General features: G+C 46.6%; 1 protein-coding gene across 4 annotated transcripts in view; it reads right to left on the bottom strand.

Moving 5' to 3' along the window:
- MAGI3 (membrane associated guanylate kinase, WW and PDZ domain containing 3) overlaps positions 1–19,953 on the bottom strand; it is a 74,191-nt gene extending 54,238 nt beyond the window's left edge. For 3 of the 4 annotated variants that reach the window (XM_057426864.1, XM_057426865.1, XM_057426867.1), the window contains exon 1: positions 19,566–19,953. In XM_057426864.1, the coding sequence (XP_057282847.1) occupies positions 19,566–19,887 (322 nt within the window). In that variant the 5' untranslated portion in view covers positions 19,888–19,953. Of the gene's footprint in view, positions 1–12,738; positions 12,816–19,565 lie in introns of those variants that run through there. The other variant, XM_057426866.1, reaches the window with a different exon arrangement.
- Positions 19,954–20,497: the final 544 nt, after the last annotated feature.

The raw sequence follows: 20,497 nt of genomic DNA, 5'->3' as shown, positions 1-20,497 counted from the left end.
CAACACAGATGGTGGACCTGATGCTGCCAATGGCTTAAGCTCCGAAAATGCTTCTATTTTTCTAATTATTATTATTATTTCCTCATGCTGTGTTTATTGTTTCATATTTGCCTCTGACTGCCAAGGAATTGTTCACTAATTGCCATGGGATTCATTCTGGGAGTACACAGCTGGGTACTTGGTCATGCAACAACTGCTTCTCAGCATTTCTTCTTCTTATCACTAGTTCGTAAGGAAACAGTCTCAACAGAGGATGTCAGCCAGTGTATGGAAAGAGAAGCTGGTAACTAACAGCTATTAAAATAGAACACTTCAGATTAATAATAAACCCATGTCTTACAGAATGGAAAGTCCACCTAGAGCAGACATGAAATGGGTAAGAGATGTTTCAATATCCTTATCGCAAGGGATTTATTACAGATTACTGCTGCTTAAGAGGAGCACATACCGGGAATGACACACTCCTGGAAGCACACCTTCTGCAAGATCTGGCCTTCCAGCCTCTTCTCAAGCACTTACCAAAGCACCTCCTGATGAGCGGCCAGAGAGTCAGATGTCTTGGGACCAAAGGGACTTAGTTCCCTTAGGCACCAGAACATGGCACATAGTGCCCAGCTACTTTGAAAAGATGCACTTGCTGCCTCTCCTCTGCACTTTATCTGTTAAATATTATCAAGCTAAAAGCAACCCCCCCCCCAAAAAAAAAAAAACAGAAACCCCAAACCAACCAAAAAACCTCCAAAACAAACAAAAAAACGCAACCAAGCAAACCAGAAAAGCCATAAAATTCCCAAAGAAAGAGATTTTACAAAATCTTGTCTTCGGAAGTGCTTCTGCAATGCAGTTCTTAACACACCTGTGCCTGAGAAACTGGCAGAGCACAAAAGGGCAAATAACCTGCTCGTTCAAAGGATAAATCTAGTTTGCATAACTAGAATTTACTGAACATCAAAGAAAACTAGCTCTTTCACTGTCACCTAGGTGACCTTCTGAGCACAAAACACAGGTCAGATCTGCAGCAGATGAACTTCCAGCTGGTATGTGTTAGCATGTTACCTATGGAGAGGTTATTCCACATGGGGAACACAACAGCTGCATTTCCAATTCTTTTAGCTACAGAACAAACTTCTTCCACTACTTTAAAACATTCTATAAACTAGAAGCAGTTGAAGCAGAGCAGAAAAGCAAGGACAGCAACTTCACAGCAAGATAACCACTGTTTTCATATCCACCTCATGCTTTCCATCATAAACCCAAGACTAAGCCACATACAACCATACATAAAATACCAAACCATCTGATTTTAGAAAGCTTGCATGGGCCATGGCTGCAGTCAGATACAAACACACATTATCACTCCACCAAGCCATCTACTCTCCCTTATGTACAATAAATGACCACAAAAGAGACATATCAGGAGTGAACAAGAATCCAAGTCTAAAGAACAGGGCAGAAAATAACTGCTCCCCAGCAGATGTTCACAACAACTGTGCAGATGATAATCTATTAGATTCAGTGATTAACTTTCACCAGTTGCTTTCTGCCCCCAAAAGTTCAGCACATGGTAGGTGTTGTAAGCAAAATAATAACGTTTGTAGAAGCTATGACACAGAAAGTGTCCTCCAGCTACAGTGACAAGTTTCACTGCATTCGGAGCGCTCAGCTCTTGGATTGAGGTGCATTCAGCTCGGGAAGCTCGCCAGTCATCATCTTGATGCAGCTGGCTCCAAAGGCTGAGCTCATTTAGATCTGCTTAAAGAGCTCACTAAATTCAAGACTGACACAGAAATGGAATTCTCATAAGAGAGCACTTCAAATAAAGAGACAGCTTTGAAGGCAAAGCCAAATCTAATTTCTGTTCTCAATTCACAATCAATCAGAAGGCAGCTAGGGATGAACACCCCAACAGGAAAACCCAAGCTGACAGCACAGTAGGGTTCTTTCCTGTATTTATCACATCATTCCCTTTTCTGCATCCTTGTCTGACCATACAGGTTCTGCACTAACCTCTTTGAAATGCTTTACTATCGCCAGAGCGCAGCAGATACTTCTGTTAACCACAGTAGATACTTCTTATTAGAATGGTTCCTTTCTCCTTGCTTGCAGGACACACATATGAACCTGAAGGTAAGGCTTTTAAAAGGTTATTTTTGTCTGAATACAAGTATATGACATATATCAACTTACCACGATAATAAAACATACAGCCAGATGATGAAAATCTACCCCACACCTGCAATCATAAGAAGTATATCAAGCAAATTTGACAGCAAGTACCCATCCTAACAATATTCATCATCTCACAAAACTGCCACTGGAATGTGGGCAAGATCCTTCCCTAATTTTACTCAACATATCCAGTCAGAATCAGTAGCAATTACACAGCTAGCAGTTGTCACTGAACAAACCCATTTAAGTTCCAAAAGTCACTGTTGAGGCCTCATTGGCAGCTGTACAGGCACAGCAAAGCAAAGAAACCAGATATCTTGCTACTCAAATAAATAATGTGATAAAACAGAGATTAGCTTGTCTTTAACTGCTAGTTTCTCGCCTTAATAAGAGACTACAGGGGCCTTCCTAAAGCACTGTCAGAGAATCAGGTGAACCCAATGCTGTGTATGTTTGATAAGCAGCACATCAATAAATGCTCGGGAAGCCCAGCACCCTGCATCCTGTGTGCGGCAGAGGGGCTCCTGTGCCACAAGGAGTATTACTGGAAAGGGCAACTGCATCATCTGTTGTTATAAAAACCAATGGATGCCCAGCGTGCAGGCTAAGAACACATTTTGAAGAAGAAAATCTCAAATATCCTCTGCTCCTCTGCAGAGGTTTGCAGTTGCACTGAGCTCCAGCTATATCAGGAGGCACTGCTTTAGTTCCCTGCATTTGAATCAGATGCACGTTGTTAACTTCAAAAAGCAGGGTTTTGTTTTTATCTCTGTGTATTTGTTAAACCTTACACTTTGCATTTCCAGCTTGTACTGCCAGGTAACAAGGAATGCCAATGATCTTTCCAGATCGCTGCAAGCCTGAAGAAAGGGCCCAGTTCCAATGTCCCAGTTTCAATTTGTTAGGTAAGATAAAAAGTTCTATCAAGGAACTGGGGTTCTTTGAGATACATAAGAGGTATTGTTTTTCTTCTCCATTTCCTTCATACCCAGCATCTCGGCAAGCACACACACCAAGAGCAACAGAACTCTTAAGTGCATAGTTCAGCTAGAATAAAGAATAGTGCATGTATTTGCCAAGAGGCAATAAATAAGGATTTCAGACCAACAAATGTTATGTCCCCCCGAAGATGATTCAACAAAGCAGACACTGATTGAAGTCCTTTTTCTCCTTCACTCAGGATAAGAAAAAACAGTCCACAAAAAGAACCTCCTCAGGTAAAAACCCTTTCACTATTCCCACAGCATGACACTTTGCATTACGCATCTGGGTTTGATGCTTGAATGGAAGCATATCCTATTTTCAGTAGACTTTTAAGTGAGATAAAAAGCAGAGAACAGTTGGTAAGTTTCTGGATACCTTGGAACTTCCCTGTGGATATACAACACATGCTTCTGTACGGATACAGGCTGATAAAAAGGGTAATGAAGACCCCAGGATCCCATCCTTGGGGCCACAACTGCCCTCAGGATCACCACAGCCTGATGCAGGTTAACTCCTTTCCAAGCAATGGTAAGCACCGCAGTTCAAACAGGAGATCATCTGGAAGGTCATTTCCATGTTCATTCCATATCCCTGCAAAGGCCTGGGAAAGCCAAAACCCTCCTGCTTCCCAACAGCCACCCCTGTCTTGCCATGGGATTTGTGCTAAAAATCAGACTGTTACATGGCCGAAGTTCATCCGATTCATACAAATCACAGCACGGTAACAGGTTCTCCGGTCTCCAGAGAGTTCCAGTTCTCAGCACTTGGGATAAGGAACTGTTTGAACAGCACAAATGCTGCCAATGCTTCTCTAAACAGTAACTGACAGTTGGGATGGCAGACAGCTAATTACAGGAAAACAGCTTTAAATGAAGAACTGTGCAAATCACTCGTCTGTGCTTATGTTTAAAGGACGTGCTAAGGACACTGTTTCAACAATACTAATACCTGTGATTTATAAATATTTGTAACTGCAGGTTCAACCCACAAGCGGGGGTGACAAGAAGAATGTTTTCCCTGCCTTCTGCAAGATACTTACTAAGTTAGAAAGATTAATACCAAAGATTCATACTAATAAAGCTACTCAACCAGTGGAACTAAGTGACAGCGAAGCATTTCACACGTCAGAGACTGGATTAAGAGCAGCCCTGAGGAGAAGTGCTTGGGGGTATTGGTTGACAGAAGCTCCCCATGACCTGGCTTCAGTGTGCGCTTGAGCCCAGAATCCCCCCGTGTGCTGGGCTGCATCCCCAGAGCGGGAGCAGCAGCTCAGGGAGGGGATCCTGCCCCTCTGCTGCACTCTGGGGAGACCCCCCCTGCAGCCCTGATCCAGCTCTGGGGCAGCAGCAGCAGAAGGACGTGGAGCTGTTGGAGCGAGGCCAGAGGAGGCCATGGAGATGCTGCGAGGGCTGGAGCAGCTCTGCTCTGGAGCCAGGCTGAGAGAGCTGGGCTGGGGCAGCCTGGAGAAGAGAAGGCTCCTGAAGGGGAGACCTGAGAGCAGCTCCAGTGCCTGAAGGGGCTGCAGGAAAGCTGGAGAGGGGCTTGGGACAAGGGATGTAGGGACAGGCCAAGGGGAATGGCTTTAACCTGCCAGAGGGGAGACTGAGATGAGCTCTTAGGCAGAAGCTCTTCCCTGTGAGGGTGCTGAGGTGCTGGCACAGGGTGCCCAGAGAAGCTGTGGCTGCCCCATCCCTGGCAGTGTTCAAGGCCAGGTTGGACACAGGGGCTTGGAGCAAGCTGCTCTAGTGGAAGGGGTCCCTGCCCGTGGCAGGGTGTGGAGCTGGGTGAGCTTTAAGGTCCCTTTAACACAAACCAGCCTGGGATTCTACAGTTTTCATTCCGACTGAGCAGAAAAATGTACCTTTTTCCCCTCAGGTTACTCAATTCTGCAGTGACAAAGCAGCAGGAGATAGATTAATACTTGAAACCCAAACCTCATTTTGATTCTGTACACTTCACACTGGGGTTAGAAAAGATGTTCCTGGCTAAGCAAGACCCCCATATTCTGACATACAGAACAGAGCAGTACAAAACAACACCACGCAGCACAGCATAAACAACATTCAGCCCACTGCAGTTATTTGCTATTTTGGTGAACATTAAACACCCTGTCCTAATGAATTCGTTTAAGTACAGCAGCATCTCCTAATGGGCATTAATTAAACTTTGCATCTCTACCTTCACAAGAGAAAAGTAATTACTCAGTGCTGTCCTACAGAGAGGGAAATAAAATCCCCAGGATTAGGGGGTTTTTCTATTGAGTAAGTAGGGCACATAGGAAAGCCTGCAACACAGAGGCAAGTTGCTGTGGTTCATCACTCCATGACACGAGGAATACTTCAGGCCTTGCATTGCATAAAACTCTTTTCCTGCTGGCCTGTAAATAAGCCACAAGATGGGGTTTAATAATAGAACACAGGTCTGTCAAGGATGGAACTATGAGTCTTTAGAAGTCCTAAGAGGACACAGCATAATGCAGTTAGCTGTTACCTCGGATATGTTGTCTTATTTAACCACCAGCTGCCTATACTCATCAACATTTCGTATCTTATCTATCAGTGAACACATTTTATGAGTATTTTAGTCATAAATATGGCATATTAATGCTTCTCTAAGCCGCTATTTACAACAGAAAGTAAACGCACGAGTGGCATCTGAAGCTGTCGGAGGTCTAGAACAATGGGCAACAGTTTTTACTCATTCATGCAAAACTGTTTTGTGCAATAGGACCCAACTCTCACCATGAAATCAAACCACAGCAATTTTGGCTTCAAGCTTATGCCATGGCCATTCTTTGGCTATACCAAACACAACGCATTAAAGTTCACGTTACAAAGCACTATCTCCCAAGGAAACCCTGTCACCCTGAAGCAGAGCCAAGGCAATAAATATTTCAAGCCCTGGCTCAGCACAGGGACACCGCATTTGATTACTTTGTGGTACTTGCACTCGATGGCACTCACAGGACTAAGCAGTTTGCGTAAACAAGTTTGCCCTGCACCACAGCATTCACAATCTAATCTCGCTGCAAAGAAGATTAGTGAAATTACTGACCCATAATAATTTCAGTGACAGAGGTAAAAATACTTCCCTGGCACTTCTGGTCAGCTGATTCCCGAGGAATTCTTTAGACCAATAAAGGACGAAACAAGCCATTAAACATCATTCCCTGGGATTAATACAGGGCTCTGCCTCTCTCTTACATAACAGGATTCTGACATCCCCCCCCCACAAGTACATGCATTAGGAGGAAATCATTTCTACAAACCTAAAACTTTAGGGCTTAGTTATTTCCTGATAGCCCTGTGGGTTTACAGGATATAAACGGGCTGTTAATCCCCTTGCATTTAATGAGCAGTACCAGCAAACTCCGCTTCTGTTTGTCCCAAGAAGGTCACAGTAAACTTGGCATAGAACTAAAACAAAGGTGCATGTACTGGCAATGACAGCTTAAAGAAGGGGGAAGGCTGAGGCAGTTTGGGCTTTGGGTGTTCTTCCTGTTGTGAATTTGAGCAAAACCTGTGTCAAAATGCTTAAAAAATCCACCTATGTCATAGAATCCTAGAATGAACTGGGTTAGAAAAGTCCTTTAAGATCACCAAGTCCACATCCTTTGTTTTTTTCCATACAGATCACTTAACTCAGGAGGGAAATACTCAATCAGCAGGCTGACTTATATCAAGTTCAAATTATTTGTCAATGGGTTTGTGGTTTGGTTTTTAATAATGCCTGGAAAAGAAGAAGTAACATACATGCACCTCTGTGTTCAGCTGGAGGAGAAAGCCAGCAGGACACCAGCTGTGCACACAGAATAAACCAGCCTCATTTCTCCTTCTGTTATACTTTTGAGTGATCTTCCAAAAAGTCTTGCAGGGAGAAGTAAAACTGACACAACAGGCCCTCCTGCTCTGTGCTTTGATAGAAGACGGTGCTTTTCCTAGCCAGGAACAGTTTTAAGCTGGACACTGCAACGTGCTGCTTTTCTCAGAAACCAAAATGTACACCTAAGGTGTTATGGACATTATTGTCTCCTAAAGACCAGTTACAACTACAGCCACTACTGAAGAAATACAACCTGTTGTTTTCAAGGTCAGGTTGGATGGGGCTTGGAGCAACCTGGTCCACTGGAAGGTGCCCCTGCTCATGGCAGTGGGCTGGAACTGGATGAGCTTTAAGGTTCCTTCCAACCCAAACCACTCTGGGATTCCACAATTCCATAAATGAGGCAGTGAACCACCCAGTCCTCTAAAGATTCTTTACACCTTTGTATCTAAGTTCACGTTGTGCTTTTGTTTCATGTTGGTTTTAACAAAGCTGTGTTACCAGTTGCTTCTTACGTTTCTTTGTCACTTTTACTGCCAGTCTTCACCACCACAGGAATTTTATTTTCCATGGCTTCCAAGAATGATTCCTTTATGTTCAACACCAAACCACATTTTTCTTCTTAGGCTAACAAGAATCAAAACCGGCATAATTATCTGGATTCACCCAGCTGCCTGATTTCACAAGTTAAGATGTATTTGCAGATACTCTAAAGCCTATTCAAATATCTTAGGCTACACTTCAGTTTTTCCTCTGGGAACCTCCATCAGTCCCCAGAGGCTGCACTGCCCTGTCAGACCTGCACAGCAGTGGGTCTCAGCTTGCCACTGAAGACCTAACATTATCTCCACTAACAACTTTGATAAACTACATTACTGTATTAAACAGTCATGAAGCAGCCTCTTCAGATGGAACATCTCTCATCTATCCTTTCATCAATATGAAAGGTTTCTTTCTTACATGTTTCTCCTAGCCTAGTGGTGCATTCATCACTGTGCAGCACTCCCCACCTCCATGGTGGGATCCTGCTGTGATAGCTCTCACCCAGCGTTGCAGACCTGCCAGTGCTCCACTTCGGCACCAAGCCAGACCCCTGGGCACCCACAGCCATTTCACAAGAGCACGGTGAGATCCCTGCACCTCCTCCAGGAGAAGGAGGGTCCAAGAATGTCTGATGCCACAGCTGGAGAGCACTCCAGAAGAAACTGCCACTTCCAGAGGCAAAGCCCAAGGCTGATCACAGCCACTGCCCTTCTCCACAGCAGGACATCCCACTCTGCCCACAGGAGCTGATGATCCCTTGCAAATGGCACGCAGATGGGTCCTGGCAGAACGGCTCCTGAATCACATGCTACGTCCTCACCTGCATGTTAATCCAGTCCTTAACAGAAGGGACATGGTTTGAATCCCAGAACATAATAGGGAACACTGAATTGCTATCAGAATACAACTGCAAAACAAGCCTGGTCCAAGGGAAATTAGTTTCTCCCTAAATGTTTTAACAAAGAACCCCCCCCACAAAAACAGAAAAAAAACCAACCCAAAAACCAAACAATTCTGGCAGAGGCAGCAGGGACGTTTCACTGGGAACTCAGCACTAAACACATTTCTTTCTATCCTCTACATTCAAAGCCTGACATACAAGCTAAGCCAGTACCGATGGCTGGTTTTCAGAGCACTTTCTGGCAGATGATTGCACAAAGCTCCCAACTTGTACTCTGAAAACGCAAAAAGGCCTTTAGTGTTCTTCACAGCTCAGAGAAGCTGGCCACTGCTGCATACCTCAAAGCACACTTGATTACCAGGAGGTAAACACCACTGGAACATACCAAGCATTCATTTTTGTTTCTAAAGACGCAAGATCTTCATTCATATTTGCACTACAAAGAAGTAAAAAGGCTGATGGCCAGGCCTAAAAATGCCTGTGGGTTTTCAGTGGGGTGGGTGAGGAAGGCAGCTTGGTTTTCTCTTTTAAATGACTGTGATGTTTAGTCTGTGATGCATCTTGAGTCGAAAACTTCTGAAAGTGTTTGTATGTATGCAAACCCGTAATGATCTGCTGACAGCTACTGACGGGTGTAAAGCCACAAGCCAAGAACAGAGCAAACATCACCCCAATTCACATCTTCCAGGTGCTCCAGTAACAGCAAGAAAAGTACCTTCTTTCAAAATGAAAAGTCCAATTCTTTATTTCCTGTTGTTAATAAGCTTCATAAAGCAACCCTGGACATGGCCAGGGTGCATCCCACATCTGCAGCTATTTCTTGTTGTGGTGGCCCTTGGGCAGGCATCCTCCATCATGGTGATCTGGTCACACCACGCTCGAAGCTGGCACGTGTGAGCACAGTGGGGTGGCTGTGCATAGCAGGATGTGTTCAATGGGTCCAATGTCACACCTGAACAGCCAGGAAGCACACTACAGCAGAGATGTGACGAACACACCCTGCAAAGCAAACATTTCAGGCTCCACCAGGCCACAGTTTGCCAAACAGTGCAAAGTTTGATGGTATATGGGGATCACACTAGAGGAAATGCGAACATCTGTGCCTTCCCCACACAGTTGTTGATTAGCACATACAAGTCACTAGAGTAGTAAGTGTTACAAGGCAAAGTTCAAACCATTACTGAACCTTGTTCAGCCCGACTCCAGTGACTGCCCCAGCACACCACGTGCCTGAAGACGCATTTCCTGCCATCAGGGTTAAAGCCTCATACTCTGCTGTGAGAGAAGGAGCCACAAACTCTTAATCCTGCTCTTCTGTACCATTATTGCATATTCTCGTTTCTCATACTCATTCCCTTTGTGCTGTAATTCCAGCTTTCTCTGTCTTGCTGCACAAGAGTTCTTCCAGGCTAGTGATCCCCTCCTTTGCATCTCCCCTACTTCTGTGTGGCTGAGATAAGGGGAGCAGTCATCCTCAAAGCACTCCTTGGTATTATTTGCAGAACTTGGCAACACCAACTTGGGACTTGTGCTTCCCATGTTCGCCTCTGGATCCAACCTGCCACGCATGCGTTGGCTCAACAAGGTGATGCAGTGCCAAAGATGGTCCTGGATGGTCCCAGCCTCACCAAACCAACAAGTGCAACGCAGCTATTGTTGCAGTCAGATTTTGGGTTAGGTTTCAGGGCAATACTAGAATTTAGGAGTAAAACACTCCTGGATTTGTAAGAAGGCATGGTCTCAATTTCCAAAAGCAGTGGATTAAAGAAGAGACAACTTCGTAACAGATTATTCACACAACCACATTAACCCTGTTGATCGCCTTTCCCACCTTTTGGAAAGAACACTTCATTATCATGCAGATGACACATTTCTAGACACAAAAACCCCACAACACTTGTGATGTTTATCTAACATCCACAATCCATATTCATAAGACACCAGCTGTTAGTCTGATTGTATTTATTACCCGAAGTCAGTAATGAAATGGCACTGAAGTAGAACACAGTAAGAATCAGCATTCAAGTGTACTGTGATCTGATAAGCTGGAATTCAAACTGGTTTTATAAAGGTAACCAAAGAGATACGGCAATTGAGAGCTTAAAAGAATTGACTTTTTAACCTTACCTGAGGAAAATGACATACAATGCAACAATCTATACAAACTAGACTACTGTTCAGCAAGTGAAGAGGGGCACGGGATGGATAGTAATTACACTAGTGATTCTCAATTTGAAGAAGTTACATTCAATTGAGAGCAAACAACAATTCAGGAAAAATTACAGGCTTGAGAAATGTACATATTGAAAAGCAGCTTTGAGGAAGCATTTTTAAAGGTAGCTGTGAAAACACGCTGGAAAAGCTCAGAGCAAGCCCAGAGTTATGTCTAACAATGTTAGTTTGCTTTGCAATGTAATTACATTTCCATGTAAGAACATTACTTTAACATGGAGATGCTGCAAGGGCTGGAGCAGCTCTGCTCTGGAGCCAGGCTCTGGAGCCTGGAGAAGAGAAGGCTCCTGAAGGGGAGACCTTAGAGCAGCTCCAGTGCCTGAAGGGGCTGCAAGAAACCTGGAGAGGGGCTTGGGACAAGGGCCTGTAGGGACAGGCCAAGGGGAATGGCTTTAACCTGCCAGAGGGGAGACTGAGATGAGCTCCTAGGCAGAAGCTCTTCCCTGTGAGGGTGCTGAGGCGCTGGCACAGGGTGCCCAGAGAAGCTGTGGCTGCCCCATCCCTGGCAGTGTTCAAGGCCAGGTTGGACACAGGGGCTTGGAGCAAGCTGCTCTAGTGGAAGGGGTCCCTGCCCGTGGCAGGGCGTGGAGCTGGAGGAGCTTTAATGACCCTTCCAACCCAAACCAGTCTGGGATTTTATTATTTGCATATGACAAAAATAAAGCACAGTGACATGAGCTTGAAGACTGCTGTGACTGTACTTCATATTGAAAGCTACACCTAGACTAATTGTAGACCGTGGCTATGTGCAACCACCCCTATTCTGCATCTTAAACAGCAGTACTAAGGGACAGCTTGTACGTAGGTTTTAAATGCCAGTGCGGGAAAAGACAGACACACTGCAGCATCTCTTGACTTGCTGCACCCATTGTCCAATGTCCTTTTCTCCATCAGTGCCTTTGCAGTCTCCCTGATACCACACTTACAGCCTTCCTAGGATACTCCCTCTCTCACCAAAAGAGTACCCTCTTGCTTTAAAAACTGATTAGCTTGGATGCTAGCCCATCGGAGTCAGTGACTGATGGTCTGTCACCTGGGAGCAGCTCCTGTTCCCACTATGACCTGCTGAGAGCCCAAAAAAGATTAACACAGATTCCACTAGTAATTAGCAACTGAGAAGATGAACTAGTTAAGATTCTGTTTTCCATGATTGTGTAACAGATCAATACAAGTCTGTAATCTTCCTACTGCATTTTCCGTTCACCTTCTGTTCAGCAGAACTAAATAAGGCATTTACACTCAAATACAAAGAGCTCGTATTTTTCTTAATCCAAATCTATTACTCTCAGGAATACTGTTGCTTTGAAGAAGGAAATTGTTCCCATTCAGGGAACAAGATGTGATTTAACTTACATTCCATGAATGTGACCAGAATGTGATTCTTTCGTAAAAGGAAGAATCATGAATTAAAAAACATGAACCAGAAGAATGAATTCCAAGACCTGAAAACAGAGCAATGATCAAAACTGAAGCAAGTTTTTCAGCTGTCAATTGGAATGCACAACCCTGGTGATAGTTTAACTTTTTGGTTGGTGTTCCTTTTTTTTTTTTTTTTGTTTGTTTGTTTTTTGTTTTCTTCAGGAATGATCACCTGAAGAACACCTCGAAGCAGATGTTTCGGTGCTAAAGGAGCACAGTGCATAGCAAGTTAGACAAGCACAGTGTGGTTGCTGCAGGGGTTTTCTAAAAAGACAGGTTTGGTTTGAAGTGTTTTTGCTTACTAAATAAAAAATCTTAAAAAAAAAAATAAATAAGGAAATTGCATCTTTTGAGTGATAAACCCAGCCATTTTCTACATCTAACCAGCATTTCTTTAAAGCCAGCCAAGAACGCAAGAGCAATACTTTGACAAAAATTATGAAGACCGAATCTGCTCTTGAAATCATGGCTTCTAATAAAGCCTCGTGTTTATTTTGCTCTTGGCTCACTCACATAGAACAGAAAGCCTCCTGCCATTGAAGAGTAATGGCAAAATTAGTTTTCAAGGATTTTTAAAAAGTTCCATGCTGGCACGGAAGCCTAAGCCTTTGTCTTTTAATAGAAAAGCAACAGACGCGGATGCAAGGATTTCAATCCAAACTGTCTACCTGAATGAGAAAATTTCCTTCCAGGAATAACTGGAATACAAGTGCTTGATTCTTCAGTCCTAGTGAAGATCTCACTCCCCTAAAGCAAAGGACACAGGAGGTGGGTCTGGAGAACACCAACTGCACCATCCGCTCTGCCACCAGCTCCAGGTAAATGCTGACTTTACCCCACACTGTTCTGCTGAGTCTCTCTTGAGAGACACCGATGAACGGTACAAGAAGGAGATGGGCTTTCCTGAAGGAAGCAAAGAGGTGCAAAATAAAACCATGGTGTTCAGCAGCACACTAGGAAATCCACGAGGCCCTGTGATCATTTGAAACCAGCATGCCAAGAAAGAGCAGAATAATTAAAGCACATTTAGGGTGTAATCATTAACACAGTACTCATCACAGTAAAATTTAAAACAATGAGTATGTGAAAGGGAAAGGCAGTATGTTCTATGCCAAGAATAATATGTTTATATAAAGATGGATGTGAGAAAGAAGATTATAAATTACATGCACATACTCACACCCATCCCTTGGCAAGTGCTTGATAGTCCTCTGCATTCACACATCTGAGATGCAAGCTAATAGCTTTTTGTGCAAGGCAGCTCTCTCAAACTGCTGTAAGGACACACCACTGCTACTGCTGATGCTTTAGAGAAATTACAGCCTCCAGCAGGAAGCATTTCTTGTTCAGTTTCCTTAGAGTGCACATCTGTCTTCTGCCCAGTTTCATGAAACTGGGATACCCTACACATTCGTTATAGCAAACCTGTATGTTTTGGGCTTTTCGCAGTATGGTAAATCAAATCAACCTTGCCTTCTATAAAAATGGATCTGTTCCCAACACACTCTAGAGCAGGGAGGGCAGTTTCGCACGCCAGCATCCAGCAGAACCTCACCTATCATGCATCTTGGACTGAGGGACTCAAGCTGGCTGCCTCAGCTTCTCAGACCAGAGTAGGATCATAGAATAGTTTGGGTTGGAAAGGACCTTAAGATCATCCAGTTCCAACCCCCCTGCCACGGGCAGGGACACCTCACACTAAACCATCTCACCCAAGCCTTCATCCAACCTGGCCTTGAACACTGCCAGGGATGGAGCATTCACAACCTCCCTGGGCAACCCATTCCAGTGCCTCACCACCCTAACAAGAAAGAATTTCCTCCTTATATCTGATCTAAACTTCCCCTGTTTCAGTTTTAACCCGTCACCCCTTGTCCTATCACTACAGTCCCTAATGAAGAGTCCCACCCCAGCATCCCTATGGGCCCCCTTCAGATACTGGAAGGCTGCTATGAGGTCTAACACACCAGTAACACATCAGTGTGTCTGATCGCCAAGCTGGCCTAATGCCAGCTTCCAGAGAAACACAGAACTAGGGTAATGCCTTTCCACTGAGAGGCAGAACGATCCAAGTGTATACTCAGATCTCTGTTTTAACACAGCACATTTAGATTTCATCTGAGTTTGTGAGAACAGCCTCAGAGTGCAGCATGCTCTCCTCCCTGCCTTAATTGCCAAACATGCAAATGTTTACCCCCACATGGAGGTTTTGTACCTACTTCAAGCACAAGAGAAAATGTAAATGAATCTTACAGACTCAGCTTGGAGTATTAAGTCTCGAGCGCTGAATCTGAGTCACTCTATTTGTCACCACCACTTTCATTCATTCTGCTTCAGAGAAGGGACCCCCATGCACATGACTTCTAAATACTGCCATTAACTCCTGTTGGTAAAGGGAGGCATTTGGGATCAATCACCACACGATTTTCCCACCACATGAGGAAATGCATCCTGCAGTTAAGTTGTCTTCTTGTTAGCTTGCACTAGATTTTGATCAGGTGAGCATCTTGGTAAGAAAAGGCCTTGCTAGCTTGAGCATCTGCAAGTCCCAAGAGCATTACATGAAAGATACTGACTTGGAAAAATTAATTTGGTACCAAGAAGTTCAGTACTACCTCCACCTGTCAATCACCTCTTTCTCTGCACTGTACTTCAAGCGCAGCAATAGATTAGAAGCAGTTCGAGCTCCCAGGTCGAAAGGTGGAGTGCACACAAAGCAGCAAGGTGCATCAGCTTTGGACTGGGGAGTACTTCATGTATTGCCAACTGCATGAAAGACTGAAAAAAATAAAGATCCCCCGAGTTGTGTGAGTGTGAGCTGAGAAGTCCTCCATGGAGGGAAAAGAACATCAAAGCCATAACTGACATCTGACTGCAGGCAGGCAATCCAGCCTGGAGATAATGAATAAATGCCCCAGTTGGAGGAAGAGCTCCAGCCACAACTGTGAATAGTCGGATACAAAACAAGTACATAGGACATTGAGGTTTAGTAGCTTCAGAAGCACTGAGACTGTTAAAAAAGTAACAGTCTAAAGGGAACTCTTCATCATTTTAAACCTTGCTGCATTTTTCTGATTAAAGATTGACACAGTGGAGCCAACACGAATTCTCTTAACCAAGGGACAAAACTATGCGCTCTGGCAAAGTTCCTCAAGTGGAAGAGCTACAAGACTCTGCCCATTGCTTCCCAGATGCTAGTTATAGTGGTCATGAAACCATAATAATTGCCACAAAGTAGATGTATTCAGCAAAGCTCCTTAGTTTGGAAGGAAAACACATTCCTTCCTACGCAGTATCTGGCAACTCCGACTGCTGCAAGAGGAACTTGCAGATCAGTAAATTTTCTTACTTTAAGCATGCAACCTAGTTTTGATGTATTTTGGCTACCATATTGCTATGAAGAAGGCTTTCAAAGTTGCACTGATGAGTATTTTAGCAAGCAGGCTCACCTGCACACACAAACATCTTTCTGGCTAAGCCTGAATGATACATGCAACGAGTAGATACTCTCGGAGGATGAACTAAACCAAAATGCTTTAGTTTTTCCTTAACTGAAATAAAAGAACCTGCAGCAGTGCCAGCACTAACCCTGGTAACACTGGGCAGGGAAGGTCGTCGAGCCACATGGCAGCCATCATTTGGATGCGTGTAAGCAGGTGATTAGCTCCAAACCAGCACCTCCCAAGTGTGGCTGTAATACAAATTGTCTTTATGATGAGCCAGCCCATATGAGTGCGCATGCAAACACATACCAGTACCCCACTGCTCAAAAAGCCTTCTTTCTCTGTGCTGCTGCTTTGCTCATCTGATCAAGATGATGAATTAGGCAAGAAGCAAGGTTATAATCTCAAACATCAACTAGAATGAAGGGATATTTAACTTCTGTTCAGACAACTCAGATCCCAGTATCAGACCGGTTGTACTGGCAGAGCTTGAGACCAGCCTTCTGCAGACTTTGCTATGTCAACCCCTACCAATACTGACTGGAACCAAAGATTTACCAGCTCATCTGCAAACATCTGGGCCAGACCTTGGCTGTGGCATCGATGACACTCATCTCCAGCCTGTGGCACACTGAATCCTGGGCTGGTTTGGGTTGAAGGGACCTTAAAGCTCCAGTCCCAATCCCGAGCCACAGGTAGGGACACCTTTCACGAGAGCAGGTTGCTCAAAGCCCCATCCAGCTTGGCCCTGGGCAAACACTGGTCTTGTTCCCCGTCCTCAGCAAGGAAAGGGAAGGACAAATTTCTACATCAACAAAATGGTCCATCATTTGTGATGTGCAGTTAACAGATGGTGTTCAAATTAACATTCGTATCTTTCAAGTGTCTTATCAAACAAGGCTAAACAGCATCTTGAAATTTCCATTTTAAATTTTCTATGAGATTGCTAGAAGTACCACAGACAGATTTTACTGCTGTCAACTAAAGCTGTTGCTGCCTTTAATGAAGGACTAGATCCCTACTTGAAATAAAGCAGTCCAGTCCCCTGACATGCTGTTCAAGGCTATCGGGACACCTGCACAGAAGGAAGTCTCTTCCACCTTCACCTGGAAGACAGAGGCAGCTCTCAAACACCAAAGCTGCCTTTCTAAAATGCAGACACAGACCATAAGCGCCTTACATAAACCCTAAAATTCAGTGACAAGACAAATTCCGCACTGTCACAGTGAAGAACCCTGAAGTTGGATCCTTCTCAGACTTGTGTCCCAATAGCACTCAAATCTGAAGAGCCATTGGGCACATGAAGGCGTGCTGGCAGACACTCAATGCCTTTCAACATGACACTTCATTTGACAGAGAGCAGTTTTGACTGGAGAGAAGTATGAAACAGAGGACCTTAAGAAAACCAGTAATGCAATTACAGGTCCCTGAGAACTCAGACATACTGCAAGCACACCATAGACCACCAGCCCCCCGGCCCTCATTCCCTTCACCACCGCAACCCTGCACATCTCCCCAGCCACTTTCCAAAGATCAGCAAGTCTGGATTGCTCTGGATCACAAGGGGTGGAATGGAAGCCAAATTCAAAGTCACAGGTCTTTGCAGAGAATGCCTTGTCAACAACTTTCCTAATTACATATATCCTAACTGGAATACTGCCACTGAGCGCTGCTGTGGCAACCTTGCCGAGAAAACAACCAAGAGAAACAGTATGCTTTAAAATCCTGTATTTAAGGACACTAAGTCTAACACAGAAAATTACTGCAAAACTCATCTGATGTGGTAAATAAGCTGGCAATATGTTCCAGTATGGGAAAAATTACTGGATCTGAAGCTTTAGTTTGAGTCGTTCCAAAAGTTATATAAAAATCACCATAAAAATGTTAGTTCTCTTCTTACAACTCAACCTACTGTTCAGTTTACAAGCTCTGGATGAGTACATTAAACAGCACAGGTCTTTGCAAGACTCCAGCAGCAGCTTCCTTCTGTTGAGAACACTGTTCCTGTATTTTAACCAGTTACTAATCCACAGGGGAATTCTGCTCTTATCTTTTGGTAGCTACACTGCCACACAACGCTCACTTGCCGAGAGCTTTGCTCAGGGTCCGGCGTTACCTTGGTGAAAGCCTATTTGAAAATCCACCACATCAAAATACTCAGATTTGATTAAACCAACCAGTGAACCTTTAAAAACTACAGACTTCTAAAAAGCAACCCCTTCACCTCATTAGATGGTATTTTTTCCACATGCCAAACAGTTTCATTCTAAGCTATATTTTTAGCCAGCTTGCTGTAATCAGAAGTCAGTCCTGTTGATCTTCCAGACACTTTCTCCACCTCTTACCCTCTTCCACACCACCAGTGATGTAAGGAACGAGCAACCCACTGGTCTTTGGTGGCTCCTATCTGGAACTCCTTATGTACATCATCTGGCCCTGGCCAATTCCTACTGTTCATTGTATCAATTTCATCTAAATCTTCTCAGCCAGTTTTAACTTGACAGCTTGAGACACCTCTCCCTTATGGAAAGTCCCAGTACAGGAATACCCCTATTACCCTCTGTAGTAAACAGAAGGAATTCCTTTGATTATCTAACTGTAGATTTATCTTCCACAAGCTCTCTCTTTTTAGAAGAGATTTATTATTATTGTCTATCTTGATTTGGTCCTCAGGATTTTTTTAATCCTCTTATAACTTGCAACTGTTTGCTCTTTTTTATTTTCTTCATTCAGATGGGATTTCCAATTTTGGAACTAAAGACATCTTCCAAAGCCTACCAGGCTTCTATAGGTGCTTTTAGGGGTGTGTTTGTTTTTCTTTTGCCTTTACTTTGTCTAACAAGCAATATGCATCAGGACCAACGGTACAGCCTCTATATGGAGGATGACTTTTCAGTAGTGGCCAAAGAAAGAAAATCTGATTGAAAAGATGTATTACCTAAAGTCAAATGACAACCCAGCAGTTATGAAAGAAGTACAAAGCAGGTGTTAAAAAAGCTGTATAAGAAGTATTACAGACTTCAGTAGTGGACCTATTCCAGTAGGGATTCAGAGAGAAACAGTTTAACAGAGACAGTTTCTCTGTAACACATCGTGCTGAGACCTGGATCGTCTGAGCCAGGAAGCGGTAAATCTGAAGCTCTTTACACTGTGAATCATTAGCTCCTGTGACTGCCGGTACCACTATCCAGCATTAACTTGACATTTGACAGGCATGTCGATAAAGAAGATCTTACCGCAATAATCTGATAGTGATAATTAATTAAAGCATACTCAAAATTAATCCAAATCTATGGAAGAAGAACACCCAGAGTCTGGGCTCGGGGCTTCTCCCTGGCAAACCAGCAGCCAAGAGGCCAGCGCGATGGCGTTCTCCAAGCCGCGCTCCCGCTCCTCAGCCCTGAGCGCTGCACCCCGCGGGGCTCGGGAAGCAGCGAGCACAGGCACCACGCACAGCCGCGGCCGGCGGCTCCGCAGGCTGCGGACCCGGGACAGCCGGTACCGCGCACCCCTGAAACCGGCGACCCCCGCCCGCTCCGAGCAGTGTCACCCCCCTCCCGAGGCACAGCGGCGGGACGGCCCCGGTTGGCGCTTGGGAGCCGGAGGCACGGTGGGGGCAAAGGCAGGCGGCAGCGGGTGCGCTCTCCCCGCTGGACAACCGCGCGCAGCGGAACCCCCGGGCTCTGCTACCGGGAGCGCGCCGGCGCCCCTCGGAGGCCAACCCGCTGCCCGTCCCCGACGGGCCGGTGGGAAAAGCTTCGCCCGGAGCCAGGTCGAGCCTCGACACGGCAGCGGGAGCCCTCCCTCCCCTCCCCGGTCGCCCCGTTCGGCTGAGGCGCCCTCTCGGGAGCCGAGGAAACTTTCCCATCCCGGCACCCGCCCGCCTGCGCCCCGCCGAGCCGGCGCTCCCGCTCCTCACCGCGGCCCTCCCGCCGCCCCTCAGGGCGCCGGCGCGGCTGGGCCTATGCACGGCGGCTCGGCGGCGGCGCGGGCAGTGGCGGGGCGGGCCGCGGGTCCTGCGGGCGCGGCGCGGCCTGCGGCGGGCGGCTCACCTGGGCGCACGGTCTTGAGGCGCACGGGCTCCCTGAAGTGCCGGACGACGGCCAGCGTGTCGCGGTGCGTGAGGCCGCTGACGGGGGTGCCGTTCACCTCCAGCAGCACGTCCCCCGGCGCCGGCGCCTTGCCCGAAAGCAGCGCGGGGCCCGGCGCGCCCTCACCGCCCGGCAGCAGGCGGCCTGCCAGGTACGCGAACTCGCCGCGCTCGGCGCCGCCGCGCAGGAGGTCGGGGTCGGGCCCCGCCGGGCCGCCCCAGGAGACCACGCACTCCTGCACCTTGCTCAGCCAGTGCCGCTTCTTCCGCAGCGTCTTGGACATACCGCACCGCGGGGCGCCGCTGCCCGCCCCGGCCGCGGCTGCCGCCCGACTGCCGCCGCCCCGCCGCGCGCGCCCCGCCCCGCCCCGGGCCCGCCCCGCCCCGCCGCGCGCGCCCCGCCCCGCCCCGGGACCGCCCCGCCCCGCCGCGCGCGCGCGCGCGCCCCCGGTCCCGCCGCGCCCCGGTCGGGCGGTGCTGGCCACGCCCCCCCCCCCGAAGGGGCGGGAGTTGCTCCGTTAACGCGGCGGGGGGTGGGTGTGGCCGCCTCGGGCGGGAACAGCCCCTCAGCGGGCGGGCGGGAGACCCCTCGTCAGCGCCCGCGTCAGGCCCGCTCTCTCCGCGGAGGGGGACTCCGTCAGCCGCGAGTGCCCTCAGCCAAGTACCCCCTCAGCCACTGGCCCCTTCAGCCATGTTCCCCCCTTCAGCCATGTTCCCCCTTCAGCCAAGTTCCCCCTCAGCCACTGGCCCCTTCAGCCATGTTCCCCCTTCAGCCATGTTCCCCCTTCAGCCAAGTTCCCCCTCAGCCACTGGCCCCTTCAGCCATGTTCCACCTTCAGCCATGTTCCCCCCTCAGCCACTGGCCTCTTCAGCCATGTTCCCCCCTCAGCCACT

This window comes from Pezoporus wallicus, unplaced genomic scaffold, assembly GCF_028554395.1.
Source record: "Pezoporus wallicus isolate ANWC-B61680 ecotype Strahan unplaced genomic scaffold, APGP_CSIRO_Pwel_v1 contig_11646, whole genome shotgun sequence".
NCBI lineage: Eukaryota > Metazoa > Chordata > Aves > Psittaciformes > Psittacidae > Pezoporus > Pezoporus wallicus.
Note: the sequence above shows the minus strand (reverse complement) of the source record. Positions and strands in the feature narration are given on the sequence as shown.